General features: G+C 46.4%; 1 protein-coding gene across 1 annotated transcript; it reads right to left on the bottom strand.

Annotated features, from left to right (window-relative positions):
* Positions 1–6323: 6323 nt before the first annotated feature.
* GPD1 (glycerol-3-phosphate dehydrogenase 1) lies at positions 6324–23687 on the bottom strand. The gene is made up of 8 exons (XM_033138679.1): positions 23586–23687; positions 19601–19778; positions 14271–14411; positions 12923–13061; positions 10886–10998; positions 10062–10295; positions 7320–7426; positions 6324–6639 (listed from the first exon to the last, which is right to left on the bottom strand). The coding sequence occupies exons 1-8, from the start codon at positions 23624–23626 to the stop codon at positions 6543–6545; spliced, it is 1050 nt and encodes a 349-aa protein (XP_032994570.1). The 5' UTR covers positions 23627–23687; the 3' UTR covers positions 6324–6542.
* Between the last annotated feature and the right edge of the window lie 884 nt (positions 23688–24571).

Raw genomic sequence — 24571 nt, 5'->3', positions numbered from 1 at the left:
GCTCTGGATCAATATTGAGTAGAATTCCATGACACTGATACTGTAATCAAACAGTCAGTCGCACTTTCCCCACACAAAACTAATGCATCTAACCGTAAATTCCCATCTTTTCCTACTAGCAGGGCAGGCAGCTAGCTGCTGCTCAGTAATAGGCTAAAACCTTGCATTTCTCCACTGTTTTTTAGGTTCCTCCTAAAAAAAAACTTTGGCCACCTCATGAGAAGAGAAGACTCCCTAGAAAAGACCCTGATGTTGGGAAAGATGGAGGGCACAAGGAGAAGAGGACGACAGAGGATGAGATGGTTGGACAGTGTTCTCGAAGCTACTAACATGAGTTTGGCCAAACTGCGAGAGGCAGTGAAGGATAGGCGTGCCTGGCGTGCTCTGGTCCATGGGGTCACGAAGAGTCGGACACGACTGAACGACTGAACAACAACAAAAAAAAAACGGTGTCCAAATGAACTCAGAAACTGAGTTTTGTACGTGAGTCTACATGTTAGTAGTTTAGTGCCTCCTCCTCACGTGTTTTCAGTTTCTAGATTCTCTCCCCCGCCCGCCTTGGGCAGTTAAAAGGACATGCTGACACCGCGGTGCATGCTGGGACATGTAGTTTCTGTGTGGCTTTTCCTCCTCTGGGGATCTGTCTGAACCGTGTCTAGAGACTTGCTATGCTTCTGTTAGGGGTGCTGCATCATGTGCCCTTAGACCATACCCTGGAAAGGGTTGCTGCAAGAAAAACTTGGGAAAAAATATTAATGGACTTGGGAAAAAAATATTAATGTAGATTTGACATATCTCTAATGGAAGCAGGCAACCCAGTGTATGGACACAGTGTAGCCCAAACATCTTACTATGTGAAGGGAAATTCTTTCAAAGCACTTTAGGAATAATAGTCAGAGCTAAATAGCAATAAATTCGTTTAAGCAAAGAGAGGCTAAAAATACTTAACGGCAACTTAGTAATTGCAAAACTAGCATATTGCGGAACACTATGGAAAGGAAGAAAATGGATTTGGTTCCCAATTATAAATGACTGAAGTAGGAGATATAGCATAAAATATACTTAGGCAAATTCATCGTTACCCTTGTAAAAGCAAGGAAATCTGAGTGGCCAAGTCAGGAAGGTTCTTGGCTTCTGAAGGGTGCTCTAATTGTCTTGTCCTAGAGTTTTGAAACCAGCTACTGTTGTCAAAATCCTCTCCTCTGCGCAAGGAATAAAGATAAAGGAACCCTGTGTTCTATTGCACCTAATCATCCTGCATCTCTTAATCCAGGTCCCTCTGTGCAGACAGTACCAGTACATGGAGGATGCAATAATAATAATAATAATAATAATAATAATAATAATAATAATAATAATAATAATTTATTTTTATTATTTGTACGCCGCCTATCTGACTGGGTTGCACCAGCCACTCTGGTCAGCTTCCAACATATAAAAAAACATATTGAAACATCACACATTAAAAGGATAAACTCCCAAAACACTCATTGGCTAACTTAAAAAGCAACATTATCAGACCACAATAAAAATAAAAAAATCATATACATTCCTGCTAGGAAAGCAGATGTACAAGCGCTCCTCCAGGGGTGCCCACAACTTTTTTTTCCGTTTAGGTGAGACCTCCCCCCCCCCCCAATAAAATAAGGATTTGAGCTGATTTGCTCTTGCGGGAGTGCAGAATCTTGTTATGATGGAGAGGTGCAATAGTTAAAACTCTGCTGGCCTGGGCTGCCAGCTCTAGAGCTGCTATTTATAGTTACCCTAAAATTTTGCTGACCTTGCCAGCACAGGGCTACTTGATATGTCTTAAGATCTGTAGGTGGCCCAGAGGAAAGGCTGCTCTGGCAGCTGACCAAGCGTAGCCCTTGGGTAGGTTAAGAAAGGACTTAGGGGTCGAGAGAAGACTTCTGCATACCTTGCCTCAGCCACCCAAACCTGGTGCCCCTGTTCAGCCTGAGCCCATGTACATTAAAAAAGGTAAAGGTAAAGGACCCCTGACAGTTAAGTCCAGTTGCGAACAACTCTGGGGTTGCGGCGCTCATCTCGCTTTACTGGCCAAGGGAGCCGATGTTTGTCCGCAGAAAGCTTTTCCGTTTACCGTCCCGCCGGAAGGAACTTGTACTTTGATGTGCTTTCAAACTGCTAGGTTGGCAGGAGCTGGGACCGAGCAACAGGAGCTCACCCTGTTGCGGGGATTCGAACCGCCGACCTTCCGATCGGCAAGCCCTAGGCTCAGTGGTTTAGACCACAGCGCCACCCGCGTCCCTTCATGTATGTTTACTTGGAAGCAAATCCCATAGTCTTCAGTAGACTTTACTCTCAGGTAAACATGCTTAGGACTGTATCATTGGGAGTACTTAACTAAAGCTTGCAAATCTGCCAGTTGCACTAGTAATTAGGAGCTGCTGCTTTGTGTTCTTGTGTACCAACTCCCCAGTCACACAACAACCACTATTATCAAGGAGAAACTACCCTGGGATTTTAAAGGGGATTTTACGTTGGCAGCCTGGAATTTCTAACTGTGCTCAGAGTAGTTTTCTCTTTAGCATTTGGGGCGAGGGGCTCCCAGACTTCTTTTTTATGGTGCATGCATTATGACAGTATTGGATTGGTTCTATGTGATTATATATAACAATGCAAATGTTTCAGGGCCAGCCTGCAGCATCCTTTCTAATCAGGGCATGTCCTGTAGCTTCCTGTTGAAATTCTATAACTTTGCATACTGCAATTTTTCCTCTTTACTTTTTGGAGGGGGGGTGCTTTTGTTGTGCTGTAGTGAGCTAAGAGTGGGGAGGCATCGCAGAACCACTGATAAAGCAGAATTATGTGTAGATGATCCGTATTATTATTATTAATTTTATTATCTATACCCCGCCCATCTGGCTGGGTAATGCACAACATGTTGCAGTCAATGGCATGACTGGCAGAGTATGCCCACAATTAAAAAAAGGAAGAAAGCCTGGAGGTGTCTATCTAATCTTAGTTTCTGATTGTACCTTTGTGTCTCTCCCAGCATGGCTTTCAGTTTTTTTAAATAAGGGCTTTCTATTTCTTTTCCACCATGGAAATAGTGAAGGAATCTAGCAGGAGCAAAATTTTATCCTATTGGCTTTGTCTTCTACATCACTGTTCGCGCTTGCCAAGTAAGTGTCACCTTGTAGCTGAGTTCATTGCCGGCATGGCGAGTTGTATCATTCTTATGTGAGACAACACATGGTGAAAGTTGTCTGCTCCTCAGAGGAGAATATGGTATTACCAAAGTCCACCCCTATGCCAAGCCTCCGTACCAGCAAACCTCAGTAAATATACCTTCACTTACACTGGGCCTGTCCCTTCTTAAAACTGAGAACAGCCCTTAACAGGCTGCTGTGCTGGCAGAACATAACTCCAAATGGCAAAGGGGAGACCTTTTTATAGCAACTGCAAAAGGGCAGGGAGAGTGCCATGTAGACCTAGGAGACTTTCAAAGAGCAGCTCACCCAGTTTCAAGCTATACACAGTTTCTACCAAGTGAATGTGAGTTCTCTGCCATATCGGGATTACTTTCTTCTACTTGATAGTATAACTGGGAACCACTAAAGGTTAGGGGTAACCAGATGCAAAAGAGAGACAGGACACCTGTACTTTTATGGGAGGAACAATACACTCCCATGATGTTAATGCTGTGAGCTCCTCTATTGTAGGCTCAGGTTGTATATATGCGTAAATAAGTCATATATCATAAAGACACTACGGTCTCCGCGGTCCCTCATTCCAAGGAAACCGAACCCTGGAATCTTGCACTACTTGGAGATTGGGGTGGTGTGGAGTTTGCCTGTTTCTTACACCTTGCTTTACTAAGGAAGGTTGTGTGCATTCTGAATTTAAGTAATATTCTGCTAACATTGCCAAGTTACACAGGAGATGGTGCTGGAAGTTTGAATGCTGCAAAGCAAGTAGCACATTAGTGGTATTGGTTTGTAGCTGAGCTAAACCCACCCAGGGCCTTATGCCGGTCTGGAAGATGTTCAGCTTCCAGAGAGAGTTGCTGATTCTCCTAAATGGCCCCTCTTTCAATCTAGGAACGGCCAGGTGTACTTCCATGGAGCATGTGGGGTCTACTTGTGAGTTGGCCTTAGAGCAGAGCTTTCCAAAGGGTGTGTCGCGACACGTTAGTGCGTTGGCGGCAGTGTATAGGTGTGTTGCATAAATGCCCCCTGTTCTCCTCCCGGGGCTGGAATGTAAAGATGTGTGATACCTGTATATGTCTCCTTGTTAGTGTGTTGGGCAGCTGGCAGAAAGAGCTGCATCCCGAGTTAAAATGCATTGATTGTGGAATGAAGAGAGCAGAGGTGATGAGCCACCAAATGGCTGGAACTTCTTTTTGAAGAGGAAGGGAAGCTGATATATGAGAAGATGGATAATGCTCCCTGGAGAAGGGTGCAGGTATTGATATTTGCGGATCCCTCCCATCTCCCCCAGTAGAAACTAAAACCTGGGTAGGCAAACTAAGGCCTGGGAGCTGGATCCGGCCCAATTGCCTTCTAAATCCAGCCTGCGGACGATCCGGGAATCAGCGTGTTTTTACATGAGTAAAATGTGTCCTTTTATTTAAAATGCATCTCTGGGTTATTTGTGGGGCATAGGAATTCATTCATTCCCCCCCCCATATAGTCCGCCCCCCCACAAGGTCTGAGGGACAGTGAACCGGCCCCCCACTGAAAAAGTTTGCTGACCCCTGAACTAAAAGGCCCAGAGCCAGTGTTACCTTTGATTTGGGGAGTGGGAAATAGGGTCCTCTCCCATCCTTCCAATTTATTTATCTTTAATTTAATTTTTGGGGGGCTGTCTGAATAGAAAGGTCACAGGGTGTCCAGTGATTCTGAGCATCTAATAAAAGGCACTGCGACTTCTGCCACATCAGCAGATTAAGTTGCTGGAGGGGTGGGGGGGGGATGAGCAGGGCTGGAAAGGTCACTCCAAAATGAGGAAGGCAGCTCAGTTAAAGCACTGGGAAAGCAAGTGCCTTGTGACATGAACAGAGTTTTCTTCAGCCCCCTAAAACTGAAGAGTTATTCTGGCCAAGATGCAAAAGCCAACCCCAAAACCACATACCCAGAATATTCCTAACATGCTTCTTCTGTTCTCATAATCATCTGTGCCTTTGTGCTGGCAGGATAGCTCGGTCAGTAGACATTGGGCAAAAGAGATTCCTGCATTGCAGGGGGTTGGACGACCCTTGCGGTCCCAGTTACAGGTGGGTAGCCGTGTTGGTCTGCCATAGTCGAAACAAAATAGGAAACAAAATAGGAAATTCTTTCCAGTAGCACCTTAGAGACCAACTGAGTTTGTTCTTGGTTCTCATACCAAGAACAAACTCAGTTGGTCTCTAAGGTGCTACTGGAAAGAATTTCCTATTTTGTTTCCTTGCGGTCCCGTCCAACTTTAGAGTTCTATGTTTCTATGAAATCCCCCCTTCCATTGCGTGCTGTAAAGTTCAGCCAGGCCTTTGAAGAATGATAAACAACTAATCTGTATTATTTCTTGTTTCTCACTTTAATGTTTGTTTTTCAAAAAGACAAATATTCACATTCAGGGCTACAGTTCCCATTCCCATGGATACCAGGGATGCTGAGGTCAAGCCTTGTCCGGAGAGAGAACCCTAGCAGCTAGTTTTAAATCATGCCTGGGGTTCCTTGCGTTCCAGGCATGGAGTAAAAAATCAATAATACAGGCAAACCCCCCATTTACGCAGGGGTTATGTTCCGAGGCACCGTGCATTTAAGTGAAATTGCGTATATTTGAAAAAGCCTGCAGACACCCTGTCCCTCCCCTTTTCGTGATTGTTTTCGGGTAACTTCTGGGTTTGAAGTGATGCATGTATGCACAGCCACACACATATTGAATGTGCATAAATGGTGCGTTACCTGTAATCGGAATTTGCTTCCTGTCCCCTCTCCCAATTACTGACTTTAAACAAGCCCTGCTGGCAGGGTTCAAGCCTGAACCCACAACCCAGAGAAGTCAGAGGCAGAACAAGGAAATTTTCTCTCTCTTTCTCTCTGGTCAAGGGAAAAGATAAAAGCCAAAGCTTTGCCTGCTGTGTGTGCCGAGAAGTGGGATACTCTGGAATCTAAGAGCAAAACAAGAAACTGAAACAACATAGGCAACTTTTTTTGTCCATTTAAGGTGAGATTGGTAAATGGCAGAGATTCCCCGGCAAAAGAGTTGATCCAGTACCTCCATGGTTGTTAGAGCTGTTTGACAGTGGGACAGACCACCTCAGGAGGTGCTGGACTCTCCTTCACTGGAGGTTTTTAAACAGAGGTTGGACGACCATCTGTCTGGGATTATTTAGCTGTGTTTCCTGCATTGCTGGGGTTTGGACTAGACGACTCTTGGTGTCCCTTCCAACTCCACTATTCTATGATTCTTTGATGAGTCCTCCCTTGTTTGCCCCATGCTCTGTGTTGGGTCCCTCTTCTCGTGTTGGGATGGCAGTGGGGAAACAGGAAGTCCTCCCAAACTCCTTCCTTTGTAGGCGCAAGACTGAAAGCCCATCAAATGTGCTGAGGGTGGTTTTGCAGGCACTTGATGAAGTCGGAGACAGGTTTGCCAGTGTAGCAGATCTCGTAGACAGCAGTGAAAAGTGGGAATCTGCAGTGGGGAGAAAAGACAGTACTGTAAATGAGATTTAACTCCCACACAGGTAGCAAAGCTTGCTAGGAAAATGAAAACTCGCAAAAGGGCAAGTTTGAGAAACCTGCTGTGACACCAGGAAGAGCATTGGAGGGACCAGCAATTTGCCTGGAAATAAAATATGGAATTTCCTAAGGCCTTAGGGGTGTGTTGCTGCCCTGTACTTCTGGAGGTGCAAATAAATAGGGTGGTGTGCTTCAGGCTGCAATCCTTCGCACACTTAACTGAAAGCAAGCCCCTCTGAACTCAGTGGGACTTCTGAGTAGAGTTTTATTTGTATACAGCCAGCTTTAATAGATGAGGGTTAAGGGCCACTGCAACAAACAAAAAAGGCAAAAATTAAAGCTGGCACTTCCAGTCACAAGTGGTTGCTTTTGTTTATTAAAATAGTAAGTTAAATTCACATTTCCTTTATTATATCAAAATAGACCTGTCATACTTAGATTCTGGTAACATGCAAATTTATTGAATTGGTGGATTGACTAATCAGTTCATCAACAACCAATCCAAGAATTTGCATACAGCCCTGGAAACAAGCCCTGGCCTATCGCTGATTGTTACACCAATCCAATGGGTTCCAGTGCAGCATTCATATTGATGGCAAGCAAAACAGGAAAAAAAGGTCACACGGGACTCACTTGTCGACCAGATTCTTGTTCTTGAGGATGTGGTTCAGCTCTGCTGATGTCTGAGGGCCCTGCAGCTTCTGCCCATTGAGCATCTCCTTCTCTAGTTGCTCGATAGACTGCAAGATGCAAGACAGATCTCTTAAGTATGAGTGGCTGCATGGCATGGCCTTTCTCCCCAAGTTGGGCGAATCCTAGAAGGTTGATCCAGAGAAGGACATCCTTCTCTGTGCTTCTCTTTGGACATATCTTATGCCACACAGAGTTAAAAGTGATTCAGACGCTAGACTCTCTGCCCAGGGGAACCTGCAAACCAGGGATGGGAAAACTATGGTCCTCAAGATGTTACTTGACTCCCATCAGCTCCAGGTATCATGGCCGGTGGTCAGGGATGATGGAAGTTGTAGTACAACCAACAGCTGGAGGGCCACAGGTTCCTCATCTCTGTAAACCAGTTCAGCGAGGTGTGCACACATCTGCAGTAAAGACTTTTCAGCATCTTTACCAACTACACATCCCATGACTCCTTGGGAGAAGCCACAGGTAAAAGATAAAGGACCCCTGGACGGTTAAGTCCAGTCAGAGGTGACTATGGGGTTGCGGCACTCATCTCCCGAGGGAGCCGGCGTTTGTTCACAGACAGCTTTCCGGGTCATGTGGCCAGCATAACTAAATTGCTTCTGGCGCAATGGGACACCGTGACGGAAGCCAGAGCGCACGGAAACACCGTTTACGTTCCCGCCGCAGCGTTACCTATCTACCTACTTGCACTGGCGTGCTTTTGAATGCTAGGTTGGCAGGAGCTGGGACAGAGCAACGGGAGCTCACCCCGTCGCGTGGATTCGAACCGCCGACCTTCTGATCGGCAAGCCCAAGAAGCTGGGTGCTTTAGACCACAGCGCCACCCACGTCCCCTGGGAGAAGCCATGGCAGCTGCTGAAGTACAAAGCCATTCCAAGAATGTGTAAGACATCCCTGCTGGAGATGAAAACATATTTATTTATTTATTTCATGAAATTTATATATTTCTTAATTGTTGTTGTTGTTGTTGTTTTAAAAAAACCACAACTCAGATACTGGCCAGGCCAGTATGCTTAGCTGTAGAGAGGTGACCTTATTGAACAAGGCCAGCCCAAACCAAACCTTTTCCTCTACACACAATCTGCAAGTAGCTGCCCAAGGAATCCTGCAGCTTGCCTCTTAGATGTTGCTTTACCACGTTCCTAAAATACTGTTGCCCCAGGAAAGCATTTGCACCATCAGGCCTGCCCTGGTGTCAAGCTTTGCTAGTCCACCTTTCCTTCCCTGCAGTCATCCTGCAGATCTCGATCGCTGCCACCTCGCCGCTTCCCAAATTTTGTGAAATACCCGGTGTTGACATCAAAACAAGCATTGCAACAAAGGTTGAAGTCAAATGTCCTTGGCAAGGGATGTGGATATTTTGTGCAAACCCAACTGTTTCTCTCTCTCTCTCCAATGTCCAGCTAGGATTTGAAGACAAGGATAGGAGTCTTCACTGCACTCTGGCTAGAATTACCCTCTGGAAGCCATTGGCTGGGAACTGTGTGGCTGTTGCTCTCATAGCAGCTGCTTTATGGCCTGGATTCAAATAGCTCTTCGGTTTCTGAAACCATTTCCCTGTGTACCTTTCAATAGGATTGTTTCATTGTAATAAATAATAATAATAATAATATTTATTATTTGTACCCCGCCCATCTGGCTGGATTTCCCCAGCCACTCTGGGCGGCGTCCAACAAGAATCAGATACAAAAATATCACACATTAAAAACTTCCCTGAAAAGGGCTGCCTTCATGTATTTTCTGAATGTCAGGTAGTTGTTTATCTCCTTGACCTGTGATGGGAGGGCGTTCCACAGGGCGGGCGCCACTACCGAGAAGGCCCTCTGCCTGGTTCCCTGTAGCTTAGCTTCTCGCAGTGAGGGAACCGCCAGAAGGCCCTCGGCACTGGATCTCAGTGTCCGGGCTGAATTTGTACATTTTAATGATGGATATTTGTATTTTAATGTTTTTGTGATTGGTTTCTCATCATTGCAAACTGATTAGAAGACTATTTCGGCATTGAAGGAATAAATAAACCATCATCGTCATCATATGATAATGAGGAACCTCAGCAAAGCCAAAGGAATGTGACCTGTTCTAGCCTGGCAAAGAGAGGTGACCAGCCTCTCTTTGCCAGGCAAGAACAGGTCACATTCCTTTGGCTTTGCTGAGGCTCTTCAGCAGCTGACGTGTGGGGAAATTGCACCTCACCTGAGCAAGCCCCCAAGCTGCTGCAACTCACACAAGCATAGAGTGGTGCTTGTGGGGAGCTCTTTCAGGTGCTTAGCTGAAGCACAGAGGGCTCCCCTCGCCTCAACCTGAGCAGCCCCTCAACAAGCTTCTGGCTCACAAGAAGAAGAGATGCTCTTTGGGCTCTGGAGTGGGTCTTCTGAGGGAGGTGCACCTTTTCGTGTCGGGGGCAAAAAAAGCATTGAATATAGAAAAATACTGGCCTCCATTACAGAATTTTGAATTACCGATATTTGAAGCACTCTTAAGCACTGCATAAAGTGGGATTTTAAAAGCTTTCTGAAATACTGTCTTATTGCACTACAGCAAGAGCTTTCCTTGAGAGATATTTGACGACCCTAAAGCATAGCTGTCAACTTTTTCCTTTTTTAAGGGAAATTCCCTTATTCCGAATAGGATTCCTCGCAAGAAAAGGGATAGAGCCCTATGCAAATGCTTACTTACCTTGCCGGTCTTGGCAAAAGCCTCTGCCACTTTTCGGTTACGGCCCCCATAGCAGGTGGTGATGAGGTCGGCAACCCCACAGCTCTCCAGGAACGTGGAAGAACTGACGGTGCCCTTGCAGAAGATTTTGGCAAAGTCGATCATCTCCATCAGGCCCAGGCGGATTACTGCTGCCTTGGTGTTGTCTCCAAAGCCCAACCCGTCGCAGAAACCAGCCCCGACCGCCACAATGTTCTAAGGAGGAAGAACATAGGTTGATAATCAAAAAAGCTCTGGCCGGCACTAGCCTTGCAACTATTTAAGGCAGAGAGTAGACAGAGCAACCTTTGGTGTTCTAAGCAGGGCTACAAATGATGGCTCCCATGGAAGGATGGCAGCAGAGATGGGTTCTATAGAAACTACCTCTCTCCAGCAAGCATATAATGTAAAGCGCATTTCATTGGAGTAGCTCCCATCAAGTCCCCCACCTGCTCCAGCTAACTGGTGAGGTAGCATGGCTTCCCAAACAGTCATAACTTTGCATCTATAGTTGTACAGACTCTGTGTGCACGTACGTATGTACTTGGGAGGTCAACAGAAGCTTTAGGCCAGGTGTGGGGAATCTGAGGCCATCAAGATGTTGCTGGACTACAGATCCCATGATACCTGACAGTTGACCATGATGGCTGGGGCTCGCGGGAGTTGGGAACCCAACAACATCTGGAAGGCCACAGGTCTCCCATTCTTCTGTGCAATGCCATCGTGCCAGCAGAGACCTCCCTTAGCAGCAAGCCACACCCCATGCGGAAGCTGCCAAACCGCTGGTAGCCTGGTTATTCCCACACCTTGAGGGCACCGCAGATTTCTACGGTGTCCGATTCTTGCACCACACCGATCCGGAAACAGGGCGTCTGCATCAGGTCTTTCAGGATCTGTCCATGCTCTAGGTTCTTGCAGCCTGCACAGAGGTGAGACATGGGCATAAGTAGAAACGGCCTTGCTCCTTGCCTCTCTAAAGCCTAAGGGAGGAATTGAACATCACACTCTTCTGATGCTTCCATCCGTGGAAGCATTTCAGCTTGCCAGAGGGAATGATGCCTCCACTCTCCCCACCCCTATGGCAACCAATGGATCTCTCATTTTCCCCTCCCCCAGGGTTATCAAAATGAAAAGTATAATTCTCAGCATCAAGTATAAGGGGGGGGGGGGCAGCTCCAAAAGAAGAGTTCCATGCTTTATAATGCTGCAGTGGTTCAACAGAAGGGGCATTTGTAACTATAATTAACACATAATATGACAAATCTGGGAAACTGGCTGGGGAGGGGGCTGCACTGAAGGTGTCTGGAGGTGAATAGAGCTTGTTCCAGTTGCTCTGTGAAGAACCTGGAACTTCCTAACAAATCAGACCCTCTTCTTTCCTCTTCTCTGCAGCGAGAGACTACAGCCCAGCAGAAGACCACACGTTTTGCATAGTGTTTAGTCCTTGACACCTCCAGTTAAAATTGATCAAGAGGTGACAGGAAAGATCCATCTTTGTTCGAGACCCCTGGACAACTGGGAGTAGACAATACTGGGCTAGAGGGGCAAATCCTGGAGCTTCGTAGGTTCCTTTATGTAGTACAATAAAGCGCCCAAGACCAATTTTCCTGTTGATGTATCGCCACATCCTCTCTGCCCTTTAATGCCCTGTGGCCTGTCCTTCTGAAAATTGGCTGCCCACGGAAGACAATCCTACTCAGCTATGAGTGATGGCCAAAGAAGAAGGAGCAGCATCCTCTCTGTGCTGCTCCCCCTACTGGATCCAACAAAGAGTAGCAGGACAGTGGGCCATTGAAGTCACCTCTAGTGATGGCCAAGAGCAGCTCTGCACTTTTACACGGTTGCACTTGCTGCAGTTCCTCCGTGTTTTCCTGCTGTTGTTGTGCGAAGCGAATACAACCAATGTGCTTCCTTCAACATCCACGTTCATGTGTTGGATCCACAGCTCAAGCAAGCCTAACCCCCTCAGGAATATGCATGCAGGTGTTTCAGGGACACCCTTTACTCTGGATTAACCTTTACTCTGGATTAAGCAAATTAACTTGCTTAATTCCTTAAGTGATGTATTTTAACTAATCAATGTGATATATTTAAGCAAACCGAATCAAAGCTCCTTATAGCTTTTTTTAAAGAAACCACCACCACCCTACAACGGGTGAACAATGTAAGTCAGCAAAAAACAGAACAATCTAGCGAACAAAACAATCTCGCAGCTGGGAGGCTCATATAAAAAGACAACATTTTCAGACCCTTCCGAAACCCCTGCAGCATTATTAACATGACACAGATCTGACATGCAGCAAGGGAGAAGCCAGGGCTCTCCCTGTTCCCTTCCAAGTCCTTCCACTTGCTGTGGGTCATGCCTGGATCCCCATGGGCCATTGCAGGCAAGGGAGAAAGCTGGATGGCAGCAACAGTAGAGAGCAAATCAGGCTGAGGAGCCACACCCTTTCCCCCCACATGCTTTAGTGTGTTTAAAACGATGGCCCTTGTGCTCTAGGTGAGATGTGGCAAAATCACACCATCTATGTCAGAGATGGGGAACTTGTGGCCCCCCAAATGTTGCTGGGCTCCCAACTCCCACCAGGCCCAGCTGTCATGGCCGGTGATGGGAGTTGTAGTCTGCAGCATCTGAAGTGCCACATGTTCCCTATTCCTTGTCTATACTTGATGAACCAAAGCCTCTAGTGTACCATTGTGGAGCTGCTCTTACAAGCTTCAGTAGGCCCAAGACACCTAGTGGTGGCACTGCTAAGGTAAGGAGGGACAGAAGACCTTGGCATGAGCAGCCCACTTGGAGAGATTCTCACCGCCCAGCTAGCCATAAGCTCAAACTCATTTACCAATGGTGGTCTCGCAGAACTTCTCGTCGGCTACTTCATTAGCGATGTTGGCCCCCATAAGCACACTCATTTCAATGCCAAGCTGCTCACGGATGATGTCCGATATCAGCTTCAGACCATCGGGTCCTTCATCCACACCCTGGGATTCAACAGAACATGGCATGGTCAGTGGAGTAGCTCTTTGCTGAGATCCCTCAAGTAGCCCGTAGTCCTTCTGAGAGCATCCTTAACCCCCAAAGAGATGCAACAGCATATAATAGATGTTGTGACTAGCAGTGGCTGCTCCCAGACTTTGGAACACCCCTCCTAGAGAAAATGGACTGGCTCCCTCCTTGCTGTTGGACTTTCTTGTTCCAACAGTTGGCTTTGGGGAACTGACTATTTTTAAGGAAAAGGCTGGTGCTGTGATGTTTTTATTGTAATTAAACATACTGGTATATATTTTGTGTATATGTGTGTGTTTAATTGCTTTCTAACGACAGGTTTTTTCCTATGTTTTTGGCTTTTTCTATTTTATCTATCCCCTTCATGGATCACTGCCTTGTCGTGGCGAAGGGGCTTGAATAACTCCCAAGAAGCTATGAGCTATGCTGTGCAGGGCCACCCAAGACGGACAGTTCATAGCCGAGAGTTTAGACTAAATGTGATCCACCTGGAGAAGGAACTGGCAAACCACTCCAGTATTTTGTCAAGAAAACTCCGTGGACATTAAAAAGGAGCAGCTTTCAGAAGAAAGTGAGTTTCCAAGGCATGCTCTGGTTCATGGGGTCACGGAGAGTCGAACACGACGAAGACAACTAAACAACAAATTTTATCTATATAAGCTGCCTTGCATCCCAGTCTGGGGAAAAGGCAGCATATAATATGCATACAACTACTACAGTAATTTTTGGTGTTAGGAGCAGCAAAATAGGCTCAAGTGCTGCTGATCCCTCCTTTCCGTATGTGAGTATTAAATAAGATGTGCTCAACCCAAGAACGTGGTATTTGCCTGAAGCTTTGAAGATGCCACAAGAGTCAAAGAATACTTCCAAGAGCCTCAACAGGGAAGACTAAGCTTGCTGCAATGCTATAAACCATTATATGCGCTCTCAATAAATCACAGCCATTGATCAACCATAGGCAATTGATCAACCATGCGGGTGTTCCCCACTCTCCCACAGGCGTTCCTTGACCCTGTTCCATGTGTATTTATCCCCCTCACAGGCACACACACCCAGTTGCCTCTCAGCTCATCTAAGCAAACTCATGCAACCCGCCCCGGGTCAGTTCCTAGGATGGTTGCATCTCCAGCCAGCCCCACCTTGAAGCTGCTCAGAGCAGCCCAAGCCTTAGTTCCAACTCACACCTTGATGAGCGAGACCCCAATCGCGTCCTTCTTGATCCGGCCTTTCAGTTGGTCACAGAGCTTCCCAATAAATTGATGCGGCACTACAAATATAAGGATGTCTGCATCAGCTGAAGCCTTCACCACATCTGGCACTGCCACCTGCAGCAATTGGGGGGGGGGGTTGGAGAGAAGAAAGGCATCAACAACACAAGTCTAGGCAGCTCAAGGGAGCAGGATCCTCAGTGAGAGCAAGGAAGGGTGATGGTGGTGGAAGAAAGGTTTGCAGCTCTTACAGACACACATACTAAACAAATCCTGGGAAATTCTGCACTAGGGTAGCCAAATGCCTTTGAAGAAAGCTGAATATTTGCATAAATTACTTTCCCCCCAAAACCAGAGTTCGTTCTCTCTCTATATATATTAAAATTTCCTGTTTTACAATTTAAAATACTCATTTTACATCCTTAATACTTCCCTCCTCTTTCCATGGTTCAGTTTACATATCGTAAATCCCTGCATATTTTACAAAAACTAAGCCAGTGTGGTGTAGTGGTTAAGAGTGGTGGACTCGTAATCTGGGGAACCGGGTTCGCGTCTCCGCTCCTCCACATGCAGCTGCTGGGTGACCTTGGGCTAGTCACACTTCTCTGAAGTCTCTCAGCCCCACTCACCTCACAGAGTGTTTGTTGTGGGGGAGGAAGGGAAAGAAGAATGTTAGCCGCTTTGAGACTCCTTCGGGTAGTGAAAAGCGGGATATCAAATCCAAACTCTTCTTCTTCTTCTCTTCTTCCATTATTGAATCAACTTATTTACACTGTTGAATTTATCTTAATGCTGCCAGCGTTTTCAGCTGTACACAATTGTTTTCCATACATCCAACAAACATTTTCCAATCTTCTTTAAATGTATGTTCTTCTTGTTCTCTTATTGTATATGTTAAGTATGCAAGTTGTGCATATTCTGTCAACTTAAATTGCCAATCTTCTTTGGTTGGGTCCTTCTTTGGTTGAGAAACCAGAGTCCTTTCTGTTGAGGATAATTCAGACTGAAATCCCCAGGTGTCAGGAAAGGTTATTTATGTATACTACAACTGTGGTCTGTGTTTTCTTAGCCCTAAAATGGAAAATGAGCAAGGTCCCAACCAAAGAAGATTGGCAACTGCTGGGGCTTGTGGGAGATGAAGTTCAGCAACATCTGGAGCACCTAAAGTTCCTCACACCTGATTTAAGCAGAGATACTAATGTGTGTGCGCATGTACACACACACACTAAAGGACCCCTGGACGGTTAAGTCCAGTCAAAGGCGACTATGGGGTTGCGGCTCTCATCTCACTTTCAGGCTGAGGGAGCCGCCATTTGTCCACAGACAGCTTTCCGGGTCACGTGGCCAGCAGGACTAAACCTCTTCTGGTGCAACAGAATACTGTGACGGAAGCCAGAGTGCACGGAAACACCGTTTACCTTCCCACCGCAGCGGTACCTATTTATCTACTTGCACTGGTGTGCTTTTGAACTGCTAGGTTGGCAGAAGCTGGGACAGAGCAATGGGAGCTCACCCCGTCACGGGGATTCGAATTGCCGCCCTTCTGATCAGCAAGCCCAAGAGGCTCAGTGGTTTAGACCACAGCGCCACCCGCTAAGTATTGGGGGGGCATGAGGAAGATATTAAAAAACAACATAAAAGGCATTTGAACCCTGTGCTCAATGAACAAGACTTGCCTAGTGTAACATCTAATCTCTCTGCCATCTCCCAGCATGTGTTTTTATTGAGTGGGCTTTTTGACACTCTGTTAGCACTGGGAAATGTTAGCAGGCAGAGAGAAGGTTATTTATTACTTTTGTTACCAAGGCAACATGTTCCTTGATCTTCATTCTCCTGGAAGAGGCACAAGCCAACCCTCCTGTGCTCCTCTGGGTCTGGCAGGAGGAAGGAGGCCCAGGGAAATCTGCTAAGTGGGCCTTGAAGACCCATCCAGGCTCGCCACAAATAATCCATTGTCAGTTAATAGTTACCTGTATACCATAGCTCACCCAAAAAGGTTATACAATTTGTTTTTACAGAAAAATTAAAATAAAAAGTTACCAAAATAGGAGGATACACACACAAAATAAAACCAGATAAACAACGAAACAGTGGCTAAAATAAAATAGTATGAACTAAAGCAGTGGTAGCTGGTCAACAGAACTTAATCAATAGTTAGCTAAGGCAGTCAGAAATAAAAAAACTCATGCAGAAAAATGACAGCAAAGAGGAGGCTGTGTAGATCTCTCAGAAGAGAAATCTACTTTCATTGTAAATTCTATAATATGTTACTTTTTGAATTTACACAATAAAATTAAAACTTTTTTAAAAAGAAGAAAAGAAAGAGAAATCTGCTTTGGAACCACGACTGAAAAGGCCCTGCACATGAGATGGTTTTGGAGCAGCAGGATTCCATCAGAAGATCTAACTTGTCTGGGGGGTGATATGTATGGGAGAAGCAACTCTCTGAGATGTACCTTTATTGGCCACCTTGTTTGTTCGCTATGAACTTCTCCAGAAGCTGTTGCATACCTATAGATGCATTTCAAGTGTTCCTGAAACAGCGCATTCGGAATCAACGAATCCATACATCAGTCGCACAGTCAGAATCGGGAACTATTTGTTCTTTGAATTACATGCAGAGTACGGCAGCGGGTTTGACTTCCTAAAAGCAATGCCATTTCCCCCCTTCTACTACTGGCTAGGGTATGGAGCGTGTAACTATGTTAAGCACCCAGCACATACACTAAAGTATCCCAGTTGAAATGTAATGAAATAGAAATGGAGTCTCATTCAATTGGGAACTTGGCATTGGCTAGCACCGGAAAACCACAAGGGAAAATAGCTCAAAACACACAGAAACACACAGGTCCTTCCCGAACAGTGACCAATCACACTGCTGACTGTGAATTTCATGTTTGAATGCTCACTCCTGCTCAAAGCTCCCCTCCGATAGGAAGGAGCCTAATCTGCATCTTGTTCATCCTCAAGAGGGAGGTTAAAAACTGGCCAGCCTATTAGCGAGGACTTCACTTTGGGTTTTCTTGCTTACAAACTGCTTTCCCAACATACTTCAGAAAGTTGCCCCTTTTAAAATCAACTGCTTCTGCCATTGTTATTTCTGGTAAATCAGTATACTATAAGCAGCACAAAAACGGCGCACACAAATCTACCAAACCATTCCACGTTCTGAATTCTATATTGGTAGTCCAACCAAAGAGAGAGCAATGCAAGAAGTCTAACAAGCCACAAACAGAAAACTCATTGCAGTTAGTGCAACAGGACAATGTCAGTCTTTAAATTTCTTTAGCCAGGCTCCTGTAGATATTGATGAAAATAGGTCCAGTCAGATGAAATATCAATGATGATACACACAGATGTTAATTGATGAAAGCAAGTCCAATCAGATGAAATATTGAAGATGTTACGCACAAAAGTTAGACAGGGTGCCGGCGTTTGTCCCCTGTTTCGCCCATGGACAGTTTTGGGCTTCTTCAGTAAATTCTTTCCCAGGATTTACTGTATTTTCATACATACACTGGTGGGATTGTTATTTCTGGGGCTCATTTGACACGTGATTCTTCCTCCCCGCGTCCCCCTACAACCTTTCAATGTGTATCCCTCACTGTACATTTTCAGGTGATGAAGTTGGTGCAAGTTTTCCAGAAGTCAGAAAGCATGAAATGCCCCAACAAAAGAGTCCTTTGTTCAGAGTTATGTGGGAGGGAAGTAAGCGAGATTCTCAACATTCAGCGTGTTCCAGCCAAATCTGAAGCGTGTCTCAAGTCCTCACAAATTCTAAAGCAGGATATATCTGAACACTTGCTTTCCTCTCCTCTTGAAACCAACGGGAGTTAGTTTAGCTTAAGTCCACTCCACTCCCCCAACAAGAGACCAACTTCAGCTACTGGGAATCCCATAATTCATCTTGGCCTAGCTTAGATGCATGTACTGCAACAGATTGACAACTGCTTCCCATTGTCACAGTCAGGGACATTGCTAGGTACACGTTTCTTGGCACAAGACTATGGCATATATTTATGTGCATATGCTAATTTGTATGTGTAGATGCAAATTCAGGACAAATATCAAGGGGGGGGTCTTTTTTGCTACCGGTGCTTCCTCTGAGCTACAGGTGCATGCACACCTTACATTTAAAGTGCATTGCTTTAATTACTAAAAGAATCCTGTCGTTTGTTAAGGTTTCTGAGAATTGTAGAAGAAGAAGAAGAAGAGTTTGGATTTGATATCCCGCTTTATCACTACCCGAAGGAGTCTCAAAGCGGCTAACATTCTCCTTTCCCTTCCTCCCCCACAACAAACACTCTGTGAGGTGAGTGGGGCTGAGAGACTTCAGAGAAGTGTGACTAGCCCAAGGTCACCCAGCAGCTGCATGTGGAGGAGTGGAGACGCGAACCCGGTTCCCCAGATAACGAGTCTACCGCTCTTAACCACTACACCACACTGGCTCTGCGAGGGGGAAACTACAGCTTGCAGAAATCTCTGGGGCGTATGTGCTTGAAATGTATGGTATGTACACAACTCAAGGCAAATACTGAGGTGCCATTAAAGGATGGGAAAATATGCTAACTTTTTCAGCAGGGAGCCGGTCCGCTATCCCTCATACCTTGTGGGGGGCTGGACTATATTTTGGAAAAAAAATACGAACAAATTCCTATGCCCCACAAATAACCCAGAGATGCATTTTAGTAGTAGAAGAAGAGGAGTTTGGATTTGATATCCTGTTTTATCACTACCCGAAGGAGTCTCAAAGCGGCTCACATTCTCCTTTCCCTTCCTCCCCAAAACAAACATTCTGTGAGGTGAGTGGGGCTGAGAGACTTCAGAGAAGTGTGACTAGCCCAAGGTCACCCAGCAGCTGCATGTGGAGGAGTGGAGACACAAACCCGGTTCCCCAGATTACAAGTCTACCGCTCTTAACCATTACACCACACTGGCTCTCAATAAATCTTATTTATTTTAAATAAAAGCACACATACTACTCATGTAAAAACACGCTGATTCCCGGACCGTCTGCGGGCCGGATTTAGAAGGCAATTGGGCCGGATCTGGCCCCCGGGCCTTAGTTTGCCTACCCGTGGTTTATTACATTTCTGGATCCCCATGGTTGATGCTTCTTGGATTTTCTGCAACAGGCACCCAAATACCTTGAGGCTGTTTTTGATCCAATGAAAGGCTCTAAGCTGGCATGCAGGCACAGAGAGGGAGGTGACACATTGGCCCAGTCTGGAATACAGCTGCCACCCTGCCCACACATTGCTTCCCTTCTCTCTCCCCCCCCCCCCCCCCCCGGCTTCTGAACTTACCACATTGGGGGGCAGCTTGTGGCCTGGCAAGTACTTGACGTTCTCGTGCTGCGTGTTGATGATCTCAGTGAGTTTCTTGCCACCAATTTCCTCTTCAAACACCCACATGTTTACCGTGGTGTCAAACTTGTCCAGCTTGGCTGCATTGCCGCCCACAATCTTGGCAATAGCTGAACCCCTGCAGGGGGAGAGAGAGAGAGAAAAGAGTGTGTATGCAACCCTCAGAAGTATCTCTGTATCAGGTTTATGTCATTTATACACTGCCCAAAGGCTGCCAAAGCAGCAAAGAGCATATAAATGCAAAAGAAAGATGTGACAGATACACCCAACAGCATGAATCAGCAAAATAACCCACCAGACACACAAACTGCCACAGACACAGCTCCCCAATTTTCCACTGCTCAGCTGGAAGTTGTGTTAGCTCACATTCCCCCTTCCAGCATCTCACCTAGGAGCAAGCCTACAACTGATCACCCATAGTGAGTAGTAGCAATAACAATAACAATATTAATTTATTATTTATACCCTGCCCATCTGGCTGGGTTTCCCCAGCCACTCTGGGTGGCTCCCAACAGATTAATAAATAATAATAAAGCTTTAAAAAGTCAGATAGTTGTTTATTTCCTTGACATCTGATGGGAGGGGGTTCCACAGGGCGGGCACCACTACCAAGAAGGCCCTCTTCCTGGTTCCCTATAGCCTCACTTCTCACAGTGAGGGAACCGCCAGAAGGCCCTCAGAGCTGGACCTCAGTGTCTGGGCTGGACGATGGGGTGGAGACGCTCCTTCAGGTATACTGGGCTGAGGCTGTTTAGGGCTATAAAGTAAGGTTACCAGACGTCCCCGTTTCCCGGGGACAGTCCCCGGATTTACAAATCAGTCCCCTGACAAAATCCATCCATTCCGACTGAAGTTGAAAAGCGTCCCCGGATTCATTGAAAAAAAATCTGGCAACCTTACTTTAAAGGTCAGCACCAACACTTTGAATTGTGCTCAGAAAAGTACCTTCACTCCTCATCACACCCCAAAGGTGTGGCCCAAATGGATAACGCTCTGGGTCAACCCCACTGTGGCTGACCTATCAGTAGCAACCCACCACCAAGTGTGACCGCCAACTAAATAGGCTTCACCTGCAAACCAGTTGTTCCTCTTCACGGGTGGGACTAGCTACTACCCAAGCCTTATGGCTCCTCTAACATGGTGCCACCAGGCTATAGGAAAGGCCCTGCTACTGCCACCAACTAGCTTGAGCAGTGTTCCACCTCAATCATTGTTGTTCATGAAACTTTGCACATCTCCAAATCACAACATTTCCAAAGGACCACACGCAAAAGGCAAATTTACAATGCTCACGTCATTACGTTTGCAATTGAAGCTTGCACTTCAAGCATTCGGCAGGCTTCCTTTTTCTTTTGGGAATTCTAGGGACAGAACTACCGAAACTGAATAGAAACTTATTCATGTATGCTACTACAGCGGCAAAAACGTTACTCGCCCCAAAATGGAAAGAACCAGAAGTCCCAGCAAAGGAAGAACAGATACATAAACTTATGGAAAATGCAGAAATGGCGAAACTTACCGGAAGAACAAGAAATCAAGATAACAAACTTTTTAATAAAAGAATGGAAATGGTTTCTTGAATATTCACAGATAAATTGTAAACAGATAAGGACATTGGCAGGATTCTTGTAATAACCTGCAGTTTTATTATACAGTGGTGCCTCGCAAGACGAAATTAATTCGTTCTGCGAGTGCTGTCGTATAGCGAATTTTTCGTCTTGCGAAGCACCAACGGGGGAATAGCGGTTTGACGGGGGGGGGGGGGAATTGGAATTTTTTTCGTCTTGCGAGGCAAGCCCATAGGAAAATTTGTCTTGCGAGACAGCCTTCCGCTAGCAAATTCCTTTCATCTAGCGAGTTTTTCGTCTAGCGAGGCATTCGTCTAGCGGGGTACCACTGTATATTTAAAGTAGATGAATAAACGAGCAAATTAATTTGGATATGCAGAAGATATTAAAAATAAATTTAAGGAACTGCAGAAATAGGGGGAAGGAAGTCATGTTTCGAAATGTTAAAATGATTGTAAAATTTGTGAAAAGTATAAACCTGAAAAGCATATATATAAAGCGTTCGGCAGGCTGCTGTTCACCCAGTTGCATCAAAAAAGAAAAAAGAAAAAATGGCCGGGGATGCCAAGATTGGTATCCATTTTCAACCCACAGAAGTCCTACTACTACTGTTAGCTAATAGGCATGGATAGCTGCCCCATGGATTTCTCTAATCCCCCTTTGAAGTCACCCAAGCTTGTAGCTATCACCATGCCCTGTTGCAGCAACTTAGATGTGTGTTATGTGAACTAGCACTTTCTTGAATCTATGTGCATTACCTAAGGAGGCGTACAATTATTCAGTGTAGTATCACATCGTTCATGCAATGTAGCTGTTTAGAAATATATATCTAAAGACGCCAGTCAGCTAAATTATAATACAGTAGTAAGAAACCAAGAGGGAGAGTCTAGACCAGCCTTTGCCAACCTGGGACCATTCAGACGCTTTGGACTACAAATCCCATCAGCCAAAGCCATCAAGCTGTGGATGATGGGATTTGTAGTCCCAAACATCTGGCGAACACTGTTGGCGAAGGACTGGCCTAGAAACATGCACCTCCAAACGCACGAACAGGTACAAATCTCTCACATTAGCATTATAGGCTTGCACTTGTGTTTGGGAGAGAGAATAATTTAAACAAGATTGCTTATTATAACTAAAACCCTTACATATGCAAGCAGAGGTGCCCACGCAGAGACTTGCACTTGGCTCATAGAGTTCTAACTCTTGAAGCTGGAAACTTTCCCACCTTGCTCCAGGGAAATGCACTGAGGTCACTCGGTACTAACCCTCCAGCGCATGTCCAAATATGTGCTCTGCACATGCTCCAAAAGATACACGTATTCCTATGTTGCACAGTCAAGCTTTAGCACTGAAAGCCAGTTCTGGGACTAGTCTCTGACATGTCCTGGATGGTAATATGAAGAGCAGCTGCAGGACATTAACGCACCGAAACAACCAAGCAGAGCCACGAAGGCATTGCCTCGCAGCGCACAGAGCTTCTTTTCGAGAGAGTGATACTAACAAGAGGCGCCAGAAATAGACCCAAGTGAGGGGCGCGCTCTCCGCGAGCACTAGGGGGCTCCTTCCCTCTCCCTCTGCACCCCTGGCAAGCAAATCACGAAATGGCAGAAAGTCACGCCAGAGGGAAAGCGACTCTGGCTGGCACCTGTTCCTACCACCACCGCCATTTATTAACCCGAAGGTTAAGGGCGCAACAAATTTAGGATAGCTCAGTCGGTAGAGGAGGACTCTTCATCTCAGGGTTGTGGGTTTGAGCCCCACGTTGGGGGTGCCAACTTGAATAAAATATTGGGGGGGGAGACCAGGTAAGCCCCACCCCACATAACCGATCACATAACACGGCACACTATTTGAATGGCAATGCTCATCAACTTGGGGAGAGGGCGTCCACTAAAATATTTTATTGCGGGACCCCCCACGTGTTGGCTCCTACGGTTCAAGCTGCTGAGGGAATGAAGGCAGCGTGAGCTTTAAGCGACTTAAAACAAAACAAAAATCTATAAAGGCAAAGCAATAGCTCCCCCACTACCACCACCTTCAGTCCTGGCGGGCACTGGACGGGACGGGAGGGGGGCAGAAGTAGAGAGCCCCACACATCATAATGAGCAACAGGATTCAGCTTTCAGCCCGTCCCCCGAAAAAAAAAAAAACCAAGAAACGACCCCGCTCGGCTGGGCTGGCGTGCAAGAGGGTCAAGCGAAGACGCGCTGCCGTCGTGCAAAGGAGCCTCCCCGCGAGCTCCGAGCCCACCTGAGCCTCGAGTGTCCTAACTTGCACCGCCTCCCCCGCAGCTGCAGCAGCACTGCCTCCACCCACGCGACTCCCCCTCCCACGCGACCCCTCCGCCCACGCACCAGTTGCCGGAGCCCACGATGCAAACTTTTTTGCCTCCCATCGCGCTGGACTGTCAGCAGGCTGCGCGCTCGCTCGCTCCCACTCGCTGCCGCCCCGTCGGAGAGGCATTATAAACTCCGCCGCGCGGCCCCGCCTCGCGTCCCGAGCGCACCCTTTCCTCGCCGCAGCGGCTCCGAGCGGGGGGTGGGGTCCTCGACGGGCTGGCGGGGAAGAGACGGAGGCGGCCAGGTCCTGTGGCGGCTCCGGGGGCGAGAGACGAGGGACCCTGACCCGGACTCTCTCTGCGTACCTGAGCTGGTTCCGCAGGTGCGCATTTCTGCGTTGAAATCCGCCAGGCAGTTTTGGACGGGTAGCTTTCTCCCCGTGCTGCTTGTGTGAATGGACGATCTTGGAAATTAGGGGATTGAATAAATAAGCGTACCCCTTCATTAGTTTGACAAGCGTAGGAAAGGAACGAAGCCGAAGCCTGAAGAAAGCTACACACAGGTTTAGGATCGCTGCAATCCTGATCACACTCAACTCCAATTGAGCAGAGTGGAGCTTCCTTCCGAGTACAAGTGTAGGATTGCATGGTAAAAAATGCCATTCCAAACATGCCATGTCTACTCAGAAGTAAACCCACCGAATCCAGTGGGACTTACTCAGAGATAAGTGGTTGTTAGGATTCTAGCCTTGCTGAGGAATACTGTATTTTTCCATTTGTAAGACACCCCCATGTATAAGAAGCCCCCTTTTGGGGGGGGCTCAGATTTAAGAAAATGGGGTTAGATGGCCCAGAGTATAAAACGCCCCCTAATTTTTGACATTATTTTTTAGGGGGGAAATCCAAGTCTTATGCACGGAAAAATACGGTATTTATTTCTATAACTTGTCTGCCGCTTGATCACAGCTGTCTCCAAGCAGTGCATCTAGTATATATAATCCACTGAAAACAGTGGGAGTTACTTGTTCTCTAAGTATATCTAAGTATATATAGGATTTTGCC

Source organism: Lacerta agilis, chromosome 2, assembly GCF_009819535.1.
Source record: "Lacerta agilis isolate rLacAgi1 chromosome 2, rLacAgi1.pri, whole genome shotgun sequence".
NCBI lineage: Eukaryota > Metazoa > Chordata > Lepidosauria > Squamata > Lacertidae > Lacerta > Lacerta agilis.
The sequence above is the reverse complement of the archived record's forward strand: the minus strand, read 5'-3'. Positions and strand labels throughout refer to the sequence as shown.